Source organism: Lissotriton vulgaris, chromosome 1_2 (assembly GCF_964263255.1).
Source record: "Lissotriton vulgaris chromosome 1_2, aLisVul1.2, whole genome shotgun sequence".
Lineage (NCBI taxonomy): Eukaryota > Metazoa > Chordata > Amphibia > Caudata > Salamandridae > Lissotriton > Lissotriton vulgaris.
Window position 1 is genome coordinate 46,845,037 of NC_141686.1, and position 23,785 is coordinate 46,868,821.

The following is a 23,785-nucleotide window of genomic DNA, read 5'->3' on the forward strand; positions in this document are numbered from 1 at the left end:
GCGGATTCTGTTGACAACAGCTGGCAATTTCTTAGTCCATTCTAATAAATGTGCCTTAAAACTTCTGCAATCTTTGTAAAAATTACTTAATACACAGTGAGCCATAGTGTGCAATCACCTGGGTTTGAGATTTTGAATTACATTGTCACACTATGCATTAGATTTTGGTAGGGCCCAAGTTAAAAGACTCTTACCAGTTTGTTTGTTTTGCTGGAGTGAATAAAATATGAATCCCTTGAACAAAGTCGCACTGTATGCGCAATTCTTAAGGCATACCCATACCAATGTAATATTTGTAGTAATGAAGGGTCCCGTTCCAATAATTTTTGGAGACTACCTCAATGCCAGCATGTGATGCTTTAGTCAAGTCACGTGACAAAGGATATTCACATCAATCCTATTCACTAAGATTGTGTGAAAGTGTGTAAAAATATAGGAAGGCTCTCATGTAAGCAACCACCACGAGCTACTTGGCTGTTACTCACCAACTTGCTGACCTTCTCATCAATGACAATTTTCCTATTAAACTGAGGAACCAACACCCAGATTGAATCAAAAAGTGCTGCTCTAACAGATTGCCACCAATTACATACCTGTCTATAAAGCAAAATATTTATGAATTGTAGTCGCTAGCCATGCATATGTGATCTGGTAATGGAAAACTGATAGTTGAGTATGTTGAATGGAATTTGTTTTTTAAGTGGTCCCACTGAGCTTAGGGAAAGGTTGTGCAGTTTTGAATGCCTTACCCTGGTCATTGATGGATAATATTTGGGTAATAGATAACATTCTAAGTACTTTCTATGGGTGGAAGGGTGAAAGGTAAAATGCATTTCTGTTTAGAGACCCAAAAAAGGAAGTTCTGTCCACACATATTTTATAATACACATGGTCATCTGATTAATGCATCTAGCAGCAGCTTCCTTACCTAAGAATATCCCTGGGCGTCAGACTGGATCTGGAAAATCGTGACAAATCCCTTTGCACGACGGTAGGTGGTGCAATTTGACACCAGCGTCCATGCTGGAAATGAGCGTGCAGTGCCTATATAAGAGTCACCCCAGTGTGCTGACCTCAGTTCCTTCTATTCTACACAATCAGCTCCGATCAGGAAGCGCTCCCTCAGTCAATTTTTGACTTAATTTATTCAACTTTTGTGGAACAACTAGTGTGCTTTTTTCTCGATTTTTGGACTGTCCCTGAAGAAACTGACCGTCTCAAGCCTTGTGGCAGACCCCTACTTAGTGTGTCTGTGACGGGACCCCAATTTCACGGCCTGTGCTGATTGCAGTGCCATGAATCCAAAGGCCATTCGTGAGTGGGCCATAAATGTTCTGGGCATGAAGATCCGCGCCTCCAAGGTCCCATTTGCTAGGGAGGTCTCGGGACTGCTCCTGGAGTTACTTGTGACCATAGTCGTCTCTCCTGGATGTTTCCAGTTAAGTCTCACAAGAAGTTGGAGCGCTCTTTGACTTCTCCACATCGGTCCTATTCATCAGACGATGCTAGGGAACAATGCCACAAATCCAGGCCTGGTCCTAATTTGTTCCTGTGGTGCCAATGTCACACTGGGTCTGCTCCGTGCTTCTCTGAGTTTCTCCTAGTTTCCCATAGTAACCCCTTTCCAACTTGGTGTGTTTTATGAGGCGATGAGCCTAATTTTTGAGTGGTTGTACTACTCTGGAGAGCCTTTGGGCCCCATGGGTTCAGAAGGTACTCCAACTGAGGCCCCACCAGTGGATCCTCCCACGGCACTAGTCAGGCCCTCCTGGTCCATTGGTGGATCGAGATAGAGCGTGACTTCACAACGTTCTCCTGGGACTAATCCAGTGGTGCTGTTCCGGTGCCACCACGCCCATAAGTTCCAGTGTCGCCCAAACCCATGCTGCCTCAGTTGGAGATGGAGCCCGATTTCCTCTGAGGTTCCTTATCGCTACTTCGACCCCCTAGCTGAGTCCATGACACATGGTATAATGACCTGACTTATTGCAGTGGTTTGGACACCTCACCAGACAAGGCCACATCTCTCTTCCCCCAGAAGAGCTATGGAGGAAAGGGCTTTGTTTGCAATGATGGTCCGGAGTGTGGCTGAGGTCCTGGACCTTTAGCTGCCCACAGTTAAGGTCAAGACCACTGTCTTGATTGAGGTGTTTCAGCCCGGGGTATTCCCTTCAGAACACCTACTCCACTTTAATGAAGCCCCCACTGACATCCTACTCTGGGTGGGGGCCAAGCCCTAAACAGGCACTCCTGTGCACAGAAATACCTCTTGCCCCCATCAACCCGGTAGCAAGAACCCAGACATACTCTCCCAACAACCCACTACTGAGAGCCTTATGGTCCAGACTTCAACCTCCAGTATAAATCCCAGTGCATTCCCTACCACACCACTGGATAGGGAATACAAGAGGCTGAATACCTTCAGAAAGACGTTTTTATCTTTCACCAGCCTGGCACTGTATTCCGCGAACACTGTATGGTTCTTGGGCTGATTCTCACACTGTGTGGATATGGTTGTGCAAGTCCTGCCTGTTGTCTTGGGGGAGGCTCTAGCCAAATTTTCCCAATCTCTTGCCAACCGGAGAGATGTGGCAAAAGTTCATGATCTGATGTGGATTGGGTGCAACTGACTCACTGGACAGAGGCTCCAACGTCACACCTGGCTGAGGACAACTGACTTTTTGGGGGGGATGTCCAGGCATCCTTTATGGACATGCCCTTCGATGGGGCTCACCTTTTTGGTGACAAGGTGTATTCGGTACTTGGGCTTTGCAAAGACAGTAGGGCCACCACTAGGTCATTGGGGCTCGCCATGGGCCATGACAGCAGCATTCTGCTGCTATGGTACGAGTTATAAGCTGTATCCTTTCCCTCTACCTACCATGGTCAGCAAACATCCCAGTCATTTCATGACTGCAGACGCAGCTCCACAAGCCACATAGGAACAAGAGCCAGAGGTCAACCCAATCTGCATCCCAATCTCCATCCCCTCCTTGCAGCTGCAACCTCAAAGCCTCTTTAGTTTGCCTGCCTACCTTCATGGGCACTCGGTTGGTGGGAATATTCGGGACCAACTCTCCCAATGGAGGGAAATCACTTCAGACAAATGGGCGCTTAAGATTGTCCAGCGGTGATATGCCCTACCTTTCCAACTAACCCCTACCTTTCCAACTACCTTGGCCACCAACCAATGACTGGCTGATGGAGGACCACCTCTCACTCTATCGACAGGAAGTACTAGCTATTCTAGCCAAAGGAGCTATTCAGAGAATTCCAGCATCAGAAGTAGGTTGTGGTTGCTATTTCCGCTACTTCCTGGTGCTGAAAAAGGATGGAGGCCTCAGTCCTATCCTAAATCTTTTTCCTGAAAAAAGGAAAATTCTAATTTCTCACTTTGGCTGAGGTACTGCCTGTCCTCTATCTTGGAGACTGGATGCCAACTTCCATATCCACGTGCCCACAGGCATTACCTGTGGTCCACAGTAGGTCAAGAGCATTACCCGTTCGCTGTGGTCCCCCTTTGGTCTTACCATCCTACCTCGGATGTTCACCAAAGTGATAGTGGTGGTTGCAGCAAATCTGCAGTGGTCAGGGTTTCCAGTCTTCTCCTACCTAGATACTGGCTTCTGAAGGCGTGATCACCTTCAGACTATGGTGAACCTCCTCATTTGCTGGAATTCACTATCAACGTGGGCAAAGCCACACCAGGCTCTTGCTCAGACTCTCCCTTTCTTCTTAGTTATTCTCCAGTATCTGGCTTCTCCTCCAGAGCTGTCAGTACAGGGCATTTGGGCTATGATTCTGTTTTAGTCTCTCATAGCCTCCTGCATCCTGATGATAAAACATGCCTGTTGGCATAAGTGGGCTCTGCAGTGTGATCTGAAGTCCCAGTGGGCACAGCATCAGGGGAATATCTGACTTGGTTCAGATAACGGAGAGGCCTGCAAAGAGATCTGCAGTGGTGGCTCGTAAATTGCGATTGCGTCAGTGACAGAACCCTCTCATATCCCCATCCAGAGCTCACAGGAGTGACAGCTGCATCACTTCTGGGTTAGTACAGCCATTTGGGAGAGGTGGAGATCAAAAATCTTTGGTCTCCGGCAGAGTCTCAACTCTATATCAACATGTTGGAGCTTAGAACAATTCACCTGGCATTGGAAGACTTTCTTCATTCCATCAAGGGAAGGCTAGTTCAGGTGTTCACGGACAACACCACCGCAATGTGGTATTGCAACAAGCAGATTTAGGTGGGGTTGAGGACCCTGTATCAAGAGGCTCTGTGTGTCTCTGGGCATGGTTGGAGCGTGGGGAAATTTTTCTGGTGGTTGAACAACTGGTGTGCTCTCTAAACATCCGAGCAGATAAAACTCAGCCATTGTAGCCTTGCAGATCATAAATGGCGCATTTCAATCCTGAGGTGGTGCAAGGTCTCTTTGGACTTCATCGGAGAACATTGGTTAGATTTATTTGCCACCACCAAGAATGTGCAATCGCAGCATTTGTGTGCTGGTGTTTCCAAAGCGACTCTCACTCAGAGACTCATTTCATCTTGAGTGGAGGTCAGGATTGCTGTATACCTTTCCTCCAATACCACTCATGTTCAGAGTTCTTCAGAAGATCAAGAACGAACGGGCACAAGTGATCATAGTTGCCCAGCATTGGGCAAGTAGAGTACGGTATCTCGTACTCCTGGGCATCTGTCTTCCAATAAGCCTGCCCCTGTTGCAGATCTCCTGTAACAGCTCCATGCAAAAAAAAGTCAAGAACTGAGGCCATCCCGCTGATGTGGCACCTATATAGGCTCCCCGTACATCACTTCGGGAGAGGACGCTGCCTCAGACACCACACAGAGCCGAATGATGCCACCTACTGGCACGCAAAGGGAATGGCCAAAAAAGTTAGACCAAGTCTGACACATGGGGACTATTCTAAGGCAAGGAGTCTGTCGCTAGATACCAAAGATAAGTAACTTGTTCTTTAGTGTACTCCATATACACTAAATCAAGGCAGACCTGGTTTGCTGTTTGGTATACACTGAATCATTAATGTCTGAATGTTTTATATTAGATCTTCTACTTTCCATGGATATGGGAATCTTTATGGCTATAAGCACGCCAACTATCCCTTCTACTGAAATATATGTAGGGACAGGTTGATGCGAACACAAGGTAACATTTACATTACATGAATAAGTCTTTATGGAATATTACAGCTATACACCTTGATAATAAAATATTATATTGGAGAGGTTGGGTTTCTGAATGTAAAGAATCTTATATATTTTGAAATCATTGTGTAATAAATTTTGAGATCTGGAAATTTAATTGCTTAAGTGGGAAATATTTAGATCTTTGTAAATGAAACACATTGCTGTTTTCCTAGGGGGTTTCCTTAAGCTTCATGCAAATTTTACTATTTGGAAATATACGCCTGTAAAAGCTGTCTATATTAAATCATTTTGAATGTTGACATAGTGATGAAGTCTGACCTAGAATATGCAGCCCTGTTTCATGATCCAAAATGGATTTTACTTTGCTATATATGAAGTAAAGGAATCCTGATTTTCATGCATATATAGCCACCTCTAATTATGCTCATGTTCCCACTATCTGTCTCAGATTTTGGGTAGCCTTCTGTGGATGTGAGAAAGTTACTACTTTTGGGATGAAGGTATTCAATAGATTTGATATGGTTTTTGGGGAAAAAAAATCATCTTGGCACAGCAGAAGTGGTTGCTAATTTTATACCTTTTGCCAACTTTCTATGAACCAGTATGTAAGGCAATTTGGGGGCTGTTCGCAAAGAGAATTCGGAACTATACCAAAAGTGGAAGATTGGGTTGGAAGGCTGACAAGTCTCATTTAATTAAGATCCTGAGATCTGTGAATGCTCTGTCAAACCTCAAAGCATGCAAGCAAAAACATGTTCTGTTATTCATGAGAATGTAGACCGTGATTGCAAATCAGTATACAATGAGGTAGCATGGAGAGAGAACTTTTTATTTACAAAATTGTTTGCCTTTCAGCCTTTCTGGTACTAGAGTACTTGTCGGAATTACGCGTTTGGATCAAGCCAATTACAACAAATATCTTGTGAAGAATATGTACAGACCCCCAGAATATAGTGATGAAAGGCTCCCTCCCATGATGGACATCATGCTTCTGGAACTAACCGCACCCCTGAATATAGGTATGAGATCCATTTTTATTATTTTATGGTAATGATGGAGTACAGGAACAGTGGGTCAGCACAATGTGATGCAAACTGGTCCCTGAAAGTCTAATGGGTATGCTTGAGCATACAAATCTTACGTAATGGGTTTGTTGCTTTGATTTCACCAGAGTCTTTCCTTTTATTTGTTAATTCGTCCATTTCTGACTCATTCCAGGAATCTGGGTATGTCCAGCTATGGATCCTCTGTTCACTCTTTGCATGGACCCTATGACTGGTCCAGTTATAGGTGCAGTAGTAAACAGTGAAATATGATGTGATATAACGCTTTGTCAGGGGTAGTAAGGGCTATATAAATGCAATTACAATATATATATATATATATATATATATATATATATATCATACTTACCTTATCCAAACATTAAAAAATCAAAACATGCTTTTAACATTCATGCATTTACAACGAATTTCGTTGTAAATGTATGCATGGTAAAAGCATATAAAATGTAATGCCATGCGTTATAATGGCATTGCAGAGTCATGGTACTTTCGTAATGAATGTATGCGAAGTGATGGTATGTGTAAAGAAAGTTGCGGAATAATGGGTGTTTACCCTCCCCCGGTAAGTACATTGGTGGCACGACGGCCCACATCTCCAGCAACATACTCATATTTTTTCACCACCCATTTGAAAAATGCATAGGTCTCTCTCATTGATGGCTAGCACCGACATACACTTTTAGACATACCTCCCGCCACAAGTTCTAGAATTGCGAACTTTAGAGCTGGGGAGCTACGTTCAAATCTCTGCATCAACTCAACATCCTGTGATTCCAGGCAAATTGCTTCGTCTCCCCATGCCTACCACAAATGAATGTGTTCTTCTGTAATGTAAATTGTGCTCGTGCCATGTTGTCGAGTTCGAGCTACATAATATTGCAAGGAAAAATAAAGTACACACTACTAAACGCGCACTCTTAAGTGCATCAGCAGTGCACTGTGAATCGGAGCGTTTCTCAGACCTGTCACAGATATAATGCTATCAAAACGAAATCCTACAAAACAATATACTACTGGCCGGCAGCAATTCATACCCGGACATAGTCGGGACGGGCTGCTAGTATAAATATAAATATATATATATATATATATATATATATATCTCCATCCATCCATCCATTGGGATGTCATCCGTACATGAGGGGAAGATTGTGGAGTGAGTCCGCCGGTGTGGATACCGCTCAGAGACCCTCCTCATCGGCCACGCTGGCTTTCACACTTCCGCACCTAGGGCTGATGCTAAGCCCACGAGATGACGGCGAGTGGGCAGTAAGAGTGGGGGGGGGGTATTCTAAAGCCCCCAACAGCACCCCGCCTGCTACGCCTGATTACCTGGTGACTGTAGATGGCTCAGGAGCTCCACTGCGGTATGGCAATACGGCGTCAAGACACAAGGCAGCTGAATAGTGGCAGCCTCTACCTTGTTTTTGTGGACCTGCGGGCCGCATTCAATCTGGTCCAGAGGGAGAGGCTCTGGACGGTGTTGGAGGAACTTGGTCTCCCTGCTTACTTATTAGACTCCATAACCCAGCTCCACACTGGGAATTTTGCCCAGGTGAGATGTGGGAAGAATGGGGAATTATCTGATCGTTTCCCTGTCACACGAGGAGTACGCCAGGGCTGCGTATTAGCCCCTACCCTCTTTAGCTTATATGTTAATGGCCTGATAGACAGACTCAATTGTGTCAAGGACAATGATGCACCACGCTTGGCCACTGGCAGGGTGCCCGCTCTGATGTTCGCGGACGACACCCTGCTGTTGTCGCGGACATCATCGGGCATTCAGCGGGTTTTGGACAGTTTTGTTATCCTTCTGCGCCTCGCGGTTTTGGAGATCAACTTGGAGAAAACCAAGTTTATGATCTTCAACCCCCCGAGGCACACCCGCCCCAACCCCACTCTGAACGGAACCCTCCTTGAGAGAGTCAAGACATTCACATATTTGGGAGTGACTTTAACCCCTTCGACGCTGATGACGAGCTGGGCTCGTCATGGCGTAGCCTCCTCGCACGCTGATGACGAGCCCAGCTTGTCACGTAAAGTGCGTTTCCGCAAAGCCCAGCGTGCGAGCGGAATTCCGCTAGCGCGCATTGTGTTAACAGAACAATTCACATGGGACCAGCAAATCTCTAAATCCTCCTTGAGACTAGCACAGATAATGGGAGGCATAGGCAGATTTTGCAGCACCCTATCTTTCAAACCGGTTACCCCAGCCCTAGAGATTTATAAAATACAGGTTAGGTCCGCAGCCTTATATGCTGCAGAACTCTGGGGACACACTAGCACATGTAACCTAACGAAAGTGGAACACTCCTTCATGCGGCATCTGTTCGATCTCCCGCAAAGTACGCCTCTGCTCCCACTACGCTTGGACCTGGGCCTGGAACCTATTTCTGAGCTGACGGCAGCTCGACCTCTGCTCTATTGGAGAAGGCTCTGGTCTGTCCAGGAGCTGAAACCATTTAGAGCAGAATTCAAAACCATTTCGGGGCAGTTAAAGACCAAGAACATACCATGGCTGGAACATGTAAAGTCCCTTTTTTACCAAATTGGCCTTCCCCAACTTTGGGATACACCGGAGGAGAGCTGTTTGAGGACTCAAAGGACTGTCTTGGTGGCAGCTCTAAAAGCGTACAACCTCAAATTGCTACATAGTTCAAATTCTCTGGGCAGACTATCCAATGAGTTCCTGACAATTAAAGTTGAATTCATGATGGAGGCGTTCCTGGATCAGGTGCAACCTCCACTGGCTAGAAAGCTATACATTCAACTGAGACACGGCCCTCTACCAGTCGGGGAATTCACTTCAAGATGGACAAAAGCGACGAAGGCTAACTGCCCTGCCTGCAACCATGCCAGGGAAGATATCATACATATCCTCTTCTTCTGTCCAGCATAGGGTGAAATTCCGAAGTGTTGGATCATCCCACTTTGTAAAAACTTGGGCTTTAGACACTGTGCTCTTGCCTGTAGAGTCTTAACTTATGATACTACCCCTCCCATTGTCTTTGCTGTTTCCCGGTTTCTTGTCGGTATGTGGAGGAGAAGATCCGCAATAATTCATAAGGACTAAGGGACCATCGCTTTTATTTTTAACTACTCCTTTGATATCTAATGTTTAATAACCTTTTAATCTGATGTATTTATTTTAATTCTGTGCTTGTATATATTTTATTGCACTTTTATAGTCTTTGACCGAAATAGTTATCAAAGTGAATAGTGAAGACGGCTCTGCGAACAGGCATCAAACAGCCTGCCACTCGCTGATAGCATCAATGTGGTAGCTTGGCTCAGCCGTTGCACGAAGTTTAGTGTATGCAGGCCGAGCAGCGCTTTGGATGAATATTGGGCTGACGTTTTGCTCCACCATGGTCTCTGCTCATCGAGATACACGCCGAGCCTCAACAAGTACCGGTCAGTGGACATTTGTGTTGCCCTGCGTTGTGGCTATGGTCCCCCCACGTACATTGGTCCAGAAGGGGCCGGCATACTGGAGACAATTTGGCAATACAGGGCAGCTATCCTATCCCTGAGGAAAGCGGCACAGGAGTGCATGAGTGTCAGGATGTTAGTATACACTGAATCCAACTCTACACTCTGACGACCTATCCTGAGACTATTTCGCTCTGGCAAGGCCGGGGAGGGTACTTGGGTCCCGTGGACCAGTTAATTCTATCAGGGCTCGACAAATCCACTCGCCCGCTCGCATTTGCGAGGGAGAATGGATGAGGACGAGCTATTTTTAGCTCCTACTCGCCCTTTCTGGCGAGTAGGAAACAAACTAACTTTTGTCCTCTGCCTTTGAAAACGGAGCAAAAGTGACAAGATAACAAGATTTAAAGGCATTTGTATTGCTCACAAAGGAACTAAGCAATAAAGATGCCTTTTTATCTTCTTAACTTGTCACTTTTGCTCTGTTTTCAAAGACCGAGGTCAAGTAGGTTGCAGTTGGGTCGAGGGGATTTTCCAAGTTACTAGACCTGCAGGACTAGTACAATTTTTCAGATTTGTCGAGCCCTGTCTATTCCTGGGCAAGAGATGGCTGAACCCCTTATGGCAGCGGTGCCATATGGTCTGGATGATAGGGGGTTACTCGAAGTTGGCATTTTAGGTCCAAAGAGGGATGATCCCCCCCCCCCCCCTGTCAAGTCAATGGCGAATCCTAATGATCATAATGGCTCTGCGTCAAGACAAGAGCAACATAGTCAGGGAAAATGAGTCATTTAACAAGTAGTGCCAGTGACTATTCCCCCGAGATGGTGGCTATGCAAATACCCCAGCAACAGCAACAGGAGCAGGATGTACTTTTAGCGGGTGTCTGTTAGGGAAAAGACAATAAAGGTATACATCATAAATTGGATCCCAATCCTTTCATTTGTGGAGCAGCTGGTGGGGATAGTCTAAAAACATAATCTTCAAGTTGCCCGTGACAGATCAGTGATAACCGATAGCCCTATGTTTTCCTCTGTGGAACAAGCCCTTCAGGATGTACCCAAGGACGTTATGTCAGGATATTCATTACAGTCAGGAGATGCGGCACGAGGGACTGGGGTATTCGGAGCAATGATGAAATGATTGAGCCCCCCGCTGTCGAATGTACGCCAGCAGCGACGGTGGTGGTTAAGGCAAAATCATTACAGGGGAAAGGTCCTAAAACCACCAGAGGGACCAGAACGACCAAAGGAGCAAAAGGTGTGTGGGGGAGGAGGGTTCAGCGCCACTACTACAGTTGCGGGACAACTTAAAAGTGATTTTTCAAATAAAGCGAAGACGGATGCCAATTTTAGTCCTCTGTGAAAATGGGTGGCTTCGAAAGGAGAGGTCAAGGCTATTGTTTTTAGACTCTCCAATCCTGGTAGTATGACCTCTGATTCACTGATGAGGGACGAGAATAACTACCAACAACTTCCTTCTCCTGCGGCGGCCTCAAATGCTTTGCAAGTAGTTCCCAGTCGGCATTGTGAATCTGAGGCGGACAGCGAAGAATTGGCTGAGACGAGGATTACATCAGTCCCCTGAACTTCAGGTGCAAGAAAGGATAGCACGTCAAACCCTGAAGTGGGTCACTTGGAGACCTAGGAGTAAGACATACCCACTCTAACTACTATCCTAAAGGCGCTGTCTCTTCAAAGAACTGAGTCTCAGGAATATTATAGTCAAGCAAAGGCGGATAGTCAAGATATCAAGGCTGCAGTAACTGAAGATACTTGTAGATGTGCCTCTTTGTTTACTGACGTTACGGAATTACAGGAACGGGTGGCACTAGTTGAAAAAACTAATTCACACACTGCTGGGATTGCGAAAGCATGCGAAATTGGCTTTCTTGCAACCTAAGGTTTAGGATCTTGAGAACCGCCAACAGCACCACAATTTACATATTTTCGGCATACCAGAGGGGGGAGAGGGCTCGGATCCACGGGCGTATATCGTTAGTTTGCTTCAACAAGCATTTCCTGATCTCTCAGATTGGGACATGGACTCCCAAGTTCAACGGCACAACGTATACCCTTTACTGTTCCACTTGTGAATTGGGACAACCCACCTCGACCACATCTCATTTTGATTTTATTACGTAACTTCTTGCTGCGCCAAGCAATTTTTTCTAAGGCTCCCTTTGTCTCTTGTCAAATTGGACACTATGACTATTTTTGTGCATTTGTGCAAGTCTACAATGGATCGGCACTGGAGGATGCTGCAGCTAATCGATCCTTTTAAATCGGTGTGCTCGTAAGTCTAGCTACAGGAGCCAGCATGCCTGAAGATTATTGGACATTCGTATTTTTTCAATACTGAACAGGAGGCCAGATGGGCTCTTTTGAAATGGCAAGCTGAGGCCACTGAAGGAGGCGCCACAAGTGCACTGGCATAGAAAAGACACACTGAGTACAACAGGACTGGCTATTGCGCTTATTTTTCTCTACCTTCTCCTTTCGCTCTTTCAATATCCTCCCCTCTTTTATTTCCTTATCTTTACTTTTTCTGGACCTAGAATTCAAAAGGGGGTGGGTAAAACTCTATGGAAGCTTAAAAAAAAAAAGAAATGACTGTTAAAAGTGCTTGTGCCAAACCAACCCCCCCGTAGGGGGGTTGGTTTGGCATCCACTAAAGCAGCCAGCGACCGCTCTGGGGTGGGATGATTCCTTTCACCAGGGTTTGGAAAGGGTTGGGGGGAGGGTCCCTATAGGATAAGGGGGTGGTTGCTTTGCACTAGCTGACGGCAGATGGGGGGCTGTGGGGGGGGGTAACAGCAAATTAACAGTTAGAAGGGTAGATGTTAAAATTAAGATGTCAGAGTTTTATAATATTCAATGTCATACTTAAAAGTTATGTGCTGAAATGTCGCAGGGTTGAACCAGCTTTGTAAGTGCCATTTAATCAGGGAGGAACTCTGTACTCTGACACCACAGGTAATCCGCTTAACGGCAACCCATATAGCATATAAAGATAGACTGTTGCTGGAACAGCTAGGCTATGTTACACTAGTTTGTACACCAGACAGTTTCTTTCCGGTGGTCATTATACAGAAATCAAGGACTTTAGTCGCTACAGTGATGCGCACACTGTGGGATAGCTGGGGGAGATGGGCTATAGTCCAGCTGCTTATAGCGGGTCGTATTGCTACGATCTGTGTTGTATATGGTCCCAACTCTGATTGTGCTGAGATTTTTGATCAATTGAGTGGTGAATTATTGGCCTGGGATGGGGATCTTATAATCTTGGGTGACTTTAATTGCATAATGTACAGTAAAATAGATACTACTAATAGTAGAAGTAGGGCAAGAATGTCTAAAACTAGGGCAGCAATTCAGGAGCTTTTGTATATTCACGAGCTTGACGATGCTTGGCGAGTGCTACATCCTACACTGCCAGGCTACACTTTTTGTACTCACACCCACATAAACACTATTCCCGCATGGATATGATTTTCACCAAGAGGTCTCTTTTGGAAAATACTATGGTAGAGGTCTGTTAGAAGATCATTTCTGACCATTTTCCTGTCATGCTGACTACAGAGACAGCTTGGCGCTAGAAAAGTCACCCGGCCTTTTACATTTCTGAGACACTTACTTAGCAACCCTCAGTATGTAGCAAATGTCGGAGGAGCTTTGAAGGGGTATTTATTTAAACATTAAAGTAGGCACGGCTAATATCTCATGTGTATGTGATTGTATGAAAGCGTTCATTAGGGGGGGGAACTCCTCGTTTTATTCTGGTTCAGAATCGACTTGCTAAAGAGGCGACCAAATGGGCTCTGCGAGAGCATTTAAAATTAGAGCACCAGCATGCTGGGGCAATTACTGCCGGTGATGCGGGTGCACAGGCAATATATCTTCAGAAGCTAAAAATACGATCTAAAATAAACAGGGGTTTAATGGATAAGATTGCTTCTAAATATCATAAACCTAAAGCTACGCAATATCAATACGGAATAGAGTGTGGGACGGGTGCTCGCCCTTCAGATTGCCTATCAAAAGGCCAGGACCCTTGTCAAAATTATCGGAGGGGAGTGTGGCAAGTCATTTATTCAGCCAGCGGATATAACGGAGCAATTCAGGCTGCAATATGCTGACTAATATACAGCTCCTGCCTCATTCTGTCAACACACCTGCTTTGAATACTTGCAGACGAGTCATCTGCTATGCTTGATTGCCCGGATGATGACAACTTTCAAAAAGACCTATTGTTGGCTGAGGTGGAAGACTCTATTAAGTCCTTACCCTCTGATAAAGCAGTCGGGCACAATGCCATCCTGCTTGAATTTTAGAAGGTTTTTCATGACTTTTTAGCTCCGGTCTATCTGAAGCTCAGCTTGAGTATTTTTAATGGAGGCAATGCGCCTGACTCATGGGAAACAACTAATATTGTGATCTTCCCAAAAAAGGGAAACTGCTTGACGATAGAAGCTCTTATCGTTCAATATCACTTATTAATGCAGATGCCAAAATCTTTTCTAAAATCCTGGCCGCCTGCTTACCTCCCTTTATCCATAAGTTGGTATCAGCACAGCAGCACAGCTTTGTTCCTGGACTGGCTACAATGACCCATATAGGCACTGCTATCTCGGCTTTTGACACTTTGAGTAAACTTCATAAATAAATGGGCATGATTATGCTTGACGCGGAGAAGTCATTCCAAAGAGTGGCCTGGGAGGTCCTATGGCTTACTTTGCAGTCACTTGGTTTTGGCCCCAGGTTCGTCTCTGCGGTACAAAAACTGTGCAAAACCCTGTTTGCTACAATCAAAGTGAATGGCTTGACATCTGCTAACTTTGATGTACAACGTGGGACACAACAGGGATCCACACATAGGACACTTACTGCTTAACGGAAGTATCTCCCCTGTTAGTCTTAATGGTATTGAACTCTAGGTTACAGGGTATGTAGGCGATATTACGGTTTACTCCACTAATCTGGCCGACGTCATCACACACATTATCGAAGAGGCTGAGTTACTTGGCTCCTTTTCAGGCTATAAGCTAAATTCCACCAAGACCCAGACAATTGTTAATTTTCAACCTGATGCTCTCCCTACAACATTGGGGGTTACCTTTTGTGCAATTTATCTTCTGGTATGCATCTGTAGCCAGGTTAAGGGTATTACATTAAATTACGATCCTCTTTTAAAAAGTGTTGCAGCCAAATTGCGTACCTGGCATTGACTACTACAAAGTATTTATGGGAGTTGTAACGTTATAAGAATGAGTATCCTCACTAAATTCCTATACTTGTTTCACTCTATACCATACGCGCCCCCGTCTTTTTGAAAGAAATTGAATAGTGTTATAAATAGTTTCATATGGGTGTATAAGCATGCCCGGCGGGCTCTCTAGTTTAACATTATCTTATGAACAGGGAGGTTTTAAGCTCCCAGATTTTCAGTTCTATTTTTGGGCTTTTTTTGCCAGTTGCCTCTGTGGTCTGCCCTGCGGACTGGATGCCGGCTCAACATTGTTACTGTATCAGCTTGCTTGTGGCCCAATAGTGGGGTTTGTTGTACAATACCGCTGACCCCAATTACTTCAAGCGGGTAAAGTTTAAGGTAATTATAGACATAAATCGTATCTGGCTTGATATCTGTAAGCAATATTTTTTACCGGCGCAGCATCAATACGCTATGCTATGGGGCAATCCAATGATGCCCAACATATTCCAGGATCATATTGGCAAAGATTGGCAATCTAAGGGCATCAACCAACTCTGCCAACTTTATGATGGACAGGGGTTTTGTTCTCTTATTGCACTTAAGGATGAATTTGGTCTCTCACAAAAAACATTCTTTAAATACTTACAGGTTAGGGATTATTTTGTACGAGGCAAGAAGTTATTAACATTGCCCAAATACTAGTCTGAATATATACCCGCATTGGTCGGGGGGGGTAATTGACTCAGTCTATCAAAAATGTTGGCCCGGCTACCGATGATAGCTTACAAATTGCGGCTACACTTAGCCGGATCCTACAGGTTGAAATAACCGTTGAGGACATTTGGGAGAGTATGGAAGTACTTGATCAAGCGGTAACATCCGTTAATTTGAAGTTACAACAGCATCGGGCTGTACACCTGTTGTACTACTATCCGGCGGGTGTATCGAAGTGGGCTTCTGGGAATACGGAAAAATCATTTTGTCCAAAATGTCGGCTGCATGCGGCAGACCGTAGACATATGTTTGATTGTACTAAACTCAACGTATTCTGGAGGGTGTCAACAGTATTCTTTGTCCACTCCTTGGCCCTAATTATCAGCTCACTTCAAAAGATGTTTTTCTGGGGATCGATTGTGGGGCTGTTAGTAACTGGAATCTCCTGGCAACTATTAATATTGTGTGTGCCTGTTTATGTATTGCTAGAGCTTGGGTAGATCCTATCATTCCTAGAGTTAATGAATTATGGGTCTTAATTAGACAGGTACGTAAATGGAACTTGCTTTGGCTAGGACAGCGTTCTTGGTTGAAATGTAATGGTATTAGGATTGACCAGTTATGGGAGCAATAAGGCATTATCAACCCATGACGGTGTTTCATTTTCTTTGATGTCTTTTACTCTTGGCATTAAAGGTATAAGATTTTCATTCTTTTTGTCTGTTTTTAATTTTTTTTTAATTTTTTATGTCTACCCTTCTAATGTCATGTATAATATTTGTTTTGTTATTGGCTTAAAAAAAAAGATAAACATCTGGTGGAGACCCCACTAGTATACCAAACGCACTACTGTTGTAAAGTATATCAATTAGAAACACTGTCCACCGTGTTTAAATCAAGGTATCCAAAATTCAATACAATACTAAAAAAAATATTGCCAATGTACACATTTGATATAAAATTGTCAATTAATTTTATAAACTCATGTGCTTAGGATATAATCAGCAAGCAAAGAGCACCAGCATGCTACGTAAGCGCGTCGGGTCATGTGACCTGAAAATAACACTTTTCATTGGTTCAGGACAGTTTTGGTTTCCAAATGATGAAAGCCCCTACCTTTTTTCCTCATTCTCACTTTTTACTTTGACTGAGGAAGACCTGTTTGCAGACCTATTTGTACCGATTTGTACTGAGAAATGGCTACCGTAGCAGCAGGAGCATCTCAACCACCACCACCACCACCACAACACCACAGTGGTGGAGAAGAAGAAGAAGAAGAGGGGGAGGAGGAGGTGGAGGAGGAGAGGCTGTACCTACCTGAAGATACTACCACCTATAAGCCAAAGGAGCACATTGTCTGGTAGTTTTTTTAAAATCCCACGGGGCCTCAAGAAAGTTAATGTGCCAAACGTTATTTGTCTGATCTGTGGCACTTTACTTTCCAGGGGGAACCCTCCAAAAAGTATTCTTTTGGCAACAACACCATGATTCGCCACATGCAACGCCGGCACCCAAACAACTATGCTGCGGCAGAGGTCCGAGAACTGACCAAAAACCCTCCCCAATCTTCTCCCAGCACCTCCCAAAGTAAACAACCCACTCCATCGGGTCCAGAGACAAGGGAGATGGTCCCAAACATCCAAACCCAGTTTGGAGATTTCAAAATAGTTTGCAAATTTTGTGGAAGGACAATTTGCTATGGAGAGCAAAGTATTAAAATGATTAACCGTGCTGGAGACAACCACAAGTGCAAAAACAAACTTTAATTTTTTCCTGTTTTTTCTGCTCCAGTTGAGCCGTTTACAATTCCGTGTTTTTTGTTTGTCCCCATAAAAATTACAAAAAAATATAAAATTGTTCATAAAAGCCAAAAAAAGTAAAAAATGTTCCAAAAAACAATAAAATATAAAGCAACAAAAAGAATTAAAAACAGTTTTTTTAGAACTACCTCCAATTTATAAAAAAATGCTACTTTTTAAAAAACTCTGTCATTCTTTTTTCCCCATGGTACGCTCCCCGGTACGCGTACCGGGCGCTCCACCCGCGCAAATCGAAAAAAATATCTATTTTTTTTGCCCCGCGGGGCCCTTTTATGGCCCCCACATCAAACCTAAGGGGTCGGGGGGGGGGGTCTACCCTGCCCCCTTTTGGTCATTTCCCCCTTTGTTTTTGCCACCTCTTGTGTCTCGATCCTACCGAGACACAAGATGGCGGCCGCTCCGGACTGTTTGGAATGTTGACAGACACCCGAGAGCCAATCAGCTTTCCGCTCGCGAACTCTCGTAGCGCGCTGGAGAACGCCCCGGTGCGTGTACCGGGGCGCGCTTATAGATATATATATATTTTTTTAACCTACATCACTCAAAATCCACTGGAGCACATATCTTGAGACATAGCAAAGGCACATCGGGCTACCAGTCCCTACAATTTTGCCAAGTTTGGTGGAAATCCATTCAGCCGTTCGGGCTAAAAGTGAGTCCAACCGCCCTCTGGAAATTAACATGGGGAAAACACGTTTTGGGACCCCCCTTTTATCTCGGCCCTCGCTTGACGAATCCCCCCAAACTTTCAGGGACGGAGCGGAGCGCAGCGAGGCAAATTTCAGGAAAATTACAGGCAGATCCCTCAATAGACGCCAAAGTTATTCCCAATAGAATGTTGCGGTTTCCCGATAGAAAATAATCCTAACTATAACTACCTACTGGCGACCGCCAGTAGGTAATGTAATATATATATATATATATATATACATATATATATATATATATATATATAGTTTTCTTGTGTCCTTCTTTCCTACGAAAGACTAAGTGAACCCAAAATATAGTGCAATTATGTTTGTTCAATCTTGTGCACCGCCACCATAATGAGTTTCAGCCCTCTTGGGGCCTTGATCACATGACACGTTAGAGGAGAGAACGTAGCATTTTTAAAGTGACATTGCTGCTAGCCGTTACTATAGAGTTCATAGACATGGAAAAAAACGGAACAGTAGTTTTCACAATGGCAGGTCGGTTCAATATATTATGAACTACCGTTGGCATAGTAAATATGGTACAAAATGAGCAAAAAGATATAAATATCAATAAATATGTAAATAAATAAATATTAAATAATTACATACAATGCTCATAAGAGATGCTGGAATAAAAAGGTATTCTGAACCTCACAGATTGGATAAAATTGCATATTAAGAGTAAAACAAATGTAAACTATGGCATATAAATAATAGCATAATCCCAATCTAACACGGTTCAATTATATGCATCTTGATGCCAAATTGTTGCATACAAAATAATATAGCCCATGTTGGCTTTGGATCAGTCATTCCATGCCTAATAATAAAGTGCCAGTGCAATTCAAAGTGTCGCCTTGTGAGCCCTAAGGTTCACATGTGCAAAGTTAGTGCAAAAATACAAAAGCTAAATATTAAAAACATTGATGATGCAGCCACAAGATTTAAGCAGTTCAATTAAATCAGAATTGTCATAAACGTGTAAAGAAATCCTCACTAGAATTCAAACCATGTGGTGTCTTACAGTCCATTTCCACATTTCTAAAATATACTTAGTCTCTAGCCTTCTCAGCATTGCCTCTCGGTCACCACCTCTTCTCAGGGGTGGGACTGAGTCCACAACAAAATATTTAAGCTCAATTGATTTCTTAGCATGCACTTCCCTGAAATTTCGTGGAACTGGAAATAATACATCACCGTTGTTGATTGCTCTTATGTGCTGGAGTATCCATTTGTGAACCTGCAGCTTGGTGCTACCTATATATCGCAGGCCACAAGGACACTCCAGCAAATAAACGGCAAATTCAGTCTTGCTTGTCAGTTTTTTACTAATGTGGATAGGTTTGTTGCTGAAAGGCGTGACCTACTCAGTCTTACTGACACCATGTTTGCAGGTTTTGCGCACAGCACGTTTAATAAATCCTTTGCTGGCATTAAGCCAAGTCACATTGTTTCTCATTTCTGGGCTACTTTTGACCAAAGCATCACTCAGAGCGGGATTTCCTATGTTATATTTGGTGACATGGTTATTTTGTCACCTAGGACTGGGTCAATTTACACCAATGCCCAATTTCTGTTAATCATCCTACGTATAGTTTTATGTTGAATACTGTAGGTGAGAATTAGTCTAGATGGTTGTGTTGACTCTGATATCAGATTTGAATTGGTGCTAGCTTTACAAGCCAATGCCTGTGTTCTACCCAGTTCGTTTGCTCTGATCATAGCTTTATTGAACACATCCAATGAGTAGCCTCTCCTCAGAAACCTATCATAGCATTCTTTCTGGGCTGTTTGACAATCAAGGTCATAGCTACAAATTCTCCTTATCCGCAGCATCTCCCCAAAAGGGATGCTGCGGATCAGATGTGCAGGGTGGTGACTTGCAGCATGTTGCAAAGCATGCCTGCTGTAGGTTTTCTATACAGCCTTGTGTGCAACTGGTTAGTCTGAACCAAAATCTCAACATCAAGAAAGCAGATAGATACATTGCTTATCTGGCCGGTAAATTCGAGATCAAGATTATCATTTATTTGCTCAAACTGGAGGGCACCAATCTCCCTACCTCTCCAGGTATTAGCAAATCATCACTGTATCGAAACCATTTTATTAGCTTGCTTGACATGAGGACCAGTTCCTCCCACAGCCCCATGTGCAAACAGGCATAACTGGGGGAAAAACTGGCCCCCATAGCCACACCCCGTACCTGCTCAAACACTTGGTTCTGGAAAAGAATAAAGTTCTTCTCAAGACACGTGATCATGGCCAGTAACATTTTGTTGTGCTTGTAAAATCAAATCGGTCTGGTAAAAAATGCTCTATCGCTTTTAAACCATCCCTGTGATTAATACTGGTATATAAGGACGAGACATCTAATGAAATAGGCAAATAATTTGGTTTTAAAACAATGTCATTTAGTTTTCTTAGCACATCACCTGTATCTAAAATGAAAGAGGGTAGCCTCTTACATATTACTGCAAATAAAAATCCACATATGTGCTTAGATTTTCCATGATGCTATTGCATGCTGATATTATTGGCCTGCCCAGTGGTTTACTTTTGTCTTTATGTATCTTGATACCAATGTAAACCACTGGCAACACAGGGTGGTCATTCTTGAGAAATTTGAATTCAACAATTGTCAGTAAACCAGCGCTCTTCCATGCCAATAGACTTGAATAAAAAGTGTTCCACGTAGTTTTGACAATCAACATCGAACTACGTCTGTAGCAGTCCCTATCATTATGTTGGCACATGGCCTCATCCATACATAGTTCTCTCGACCACAGTACAATATTGCCACCTTTGTCCGATTGCCTGATAATTATATTGTCATTATCTTGCAATTTTCTCATTGACTGATAATATGCATGATCTTGACTATTGTAATGTTTTTTCCTCTCGTTGTTTTTTTATAAATTGTTTTCAGCTTCTGCGATATTTTATCATGAAAAAACATCTATATTGTCCCTTAGCTTAATAGAACAGAAGGTGGACTTGGGTTTGAAGTTTGTTGCCTTGATCTCCCCTAGCGATGGTATTTTGACTCGAGGGTGGTTCAACGTCTTCATTGTTACTCTGCAATTGTTGGAGATTATGTAGAAGTTCCATATCGCCAGCTGTTAATATTGAGGGACTGCGAGTCTCATCGGTAGTGCTTTGTTGGATCTTATGTGACCCTTGTAGCAGATGGAATTTGCATAATTTAAGTTTGCACACATTTGTACATATCATTTGCGCATAGTTGAAATCGCTTTTGGGACTAAAGAATAATCCAAGTGATAATATCTTTAGTTCACTTTCCGTTAAAACAATGTTCGTTAAGTTTGATAGTCTGTGAGTCATAATTTACATCAATAGAACCTATTTGCGCCTCCATTGTTTCTTTGCTTTTTTGTATTGTTTTACGTTTTCGTTCAGTGCCACATTTGCATCCCTCCCATCGTTTGCCATTGTATTTTTGATGGTATTTGCACCTGGAACACGGGGACACAATGTTTGCCTTCTGTCCTGGCGCAGACAGTCACCTCATGCGCAAGTTATAGGATTTGTGAAACCCAACTGCTGGACCCTGAGTTGTTCATTATCAGATTCACTGTCAACTGTCGAGCTGAGATCAGAGGCTGACGTGACTGCTGGTTCACTTTAGTTTTCATCGTGAGATGACTGGGGAGGAGATATCGCCTTCCTTGCAGCTTTGACATTGTCGTATTTTTTAGAGAAGGTGAAGACTTGACCGTGTTCATGGTCCAACTTCTCACGTTGGAACTTGAATGCTTTTATTTTCTTAATGACAAGTCAGAGGGAAATCCCTGGAGTGCGCTCGTTTGCTTAATGTATATATACCATTGCAGTTACACTAGAGCATTTAAACAGCAGGCTACTATATTCTGCTGTGCTATAGTGTCAAATTTAGTAATAATTTCCACAGAAAAATAAAATTTGTTAACAATCTATTTAATAGAAAATTTCATACAACAATAAAAAGGACGCAATGTTTAAAATTTCAAAGAATTATTCTTTGAAAAGTAAAGACATACAATCAATATCTCATGTGTACAGTAATTAAAAATACAGAGCAAAGGAATACATATATAACACATTTGCAGTTCATAAACAGTAAGAAGTTTCACAAAAACACACTATAAAGTAATAAACCCCTATTATAACTGTGGCTCCTGGATATTCTCGCCACTATAGATTTCTAGATCCAACAGCCTAAGATTGCTTTCACTATCTTACACAACTGTGACAAAAATGTCTGTACATCCAGTGTGTACTAGGCTTCCCTTGGATTCTTTGATTTAAGAAATGCGTCGACGCGTTTCGGTGCAATACATCTGGAAAGGGGCGACCACTCGGTCCCCCCGAACGTATGGTGGAGTACCCCGATCCCCCCGGGAGGCCATCTTGGGCGGGAGGCGAGTCTCGGCTGGTATGCCCGAAGCGGCGTAGCCGGGCGCGCCTTTTCCCGCCCTGGAGTGGGTTGTCCTAGACGCTGACGCCGCCGGCCACGCCCCCGGAGGCAGGCGGAGGCGGGTTTACGCCCGCCCGAAGACGGATAAAAGGAGCAACAAGCCAAGAAAGCATCCTCTTGTTCCTGTGCTCTGAAGCTGCACCTCCCCGCTGCACGTGAGCTCGAGACGGAACGAAGAGCCAATTTTGAGCGTTGTAATTTTGTTCTTGTTTTTACAGATATCTTCGTTGGAGAATGCCGGGCAAGAAGGTCGGAAAGCGGGTCGGTACCGATCAGATGCTCCGCATGCTCGTGAAGGACATAGCCGAGTTGAAAAAACAGATGGCGGTAATGAACGGGGCGGGAGGCCCGAAGCGAATCGTCGGACCAGCATTGCCGGGGGTAGTCCCTAGCGGGAGAGGCAAGAGGTCCAAGAGGGGGGCACCTCGGGGGGAGGCCCCGGTTCCCGAGACACCGATAGAGGAGCCAATCCCGGTTCCGAAGGAGGGGCATCCGATCCCCGTGGTAGTCACCCCCGTGAACGGGGAAGATATGCCTCCCGAGTTGGCTGCACAACTGGCAGCGTGGTTGGGAAAAGATAGTGAGGGCACCACGGCGGACGACGCCAGGGCAGTAATGAGGCAATTGCGGGAATCTAGAGAGGCTGCGAAGGCACCATCTTCTGTTCCCCTGCAGGTTCCGGTGGCTGAGACCGCAGCAGGCGCGAGTTCGGCAGCAAGTACAGCACCTAGTTCAGGTAAGCGGCTAATGCCGATTGCGGGCGAGGGGTCTGTACCCTCACGAAGGGAGAAAGTGGCCCAGCATGTTCCACTCGAAATTAAGGAAAAGATTTGGTCTGATAAGTATGTGAACATGTTTTCTTTGCTTACTGACCATTACGAGATCGAGCATGTGAAGGGCCAAAAAGAGCTTATGCATCCGAGTATTTGGCGCGCAAAAATGGCCGCCTTTAAGGTCGACGAGAACGTAGGTACTTGGGGCAGAGCGTTTGGCATTTTCACCTCCATTATGGGTGAGCGAAGGCCTGAGTTGTTGACGGAATTGCCTATTAATCAGACACGTATCATGGAGTATTCTCTAGCATACGAGGGCAATCAGTGGTTTTGTTATGACAATATTTTTAGGAAGGCTAAGGAGCACGACCCAGCCCTAACTTGGGATTGTTATGACTCCATTTCTTGGCAAAAAATGGAGAATTCAGGCAT

At 44.1% G+C, this 23,785-nt stretch overlaps 1 protein-coding gene across 1 annotated transcript in view; it reads left to right on the plus strand.

Moving 5' to 3' along the window:
* Positions 1 to 23,785, plus strand: part of OVCH1 (ovochymase 1) — an 852,055-nt gene that overhangs the window by 751,750 nt on the left and 76,520 nt on the right. The window contains exon 31 of the mRNA XM_086952799.1: positions 6,026 to 6,189. Coding sequence (XP_086808925.1) covers positions 6,026 to 6,189 — 164 coding nt within the window. The remainder of the gene's footprint in view (positions 1 to 6,025; positions 6,190 to 23,785) is intronic.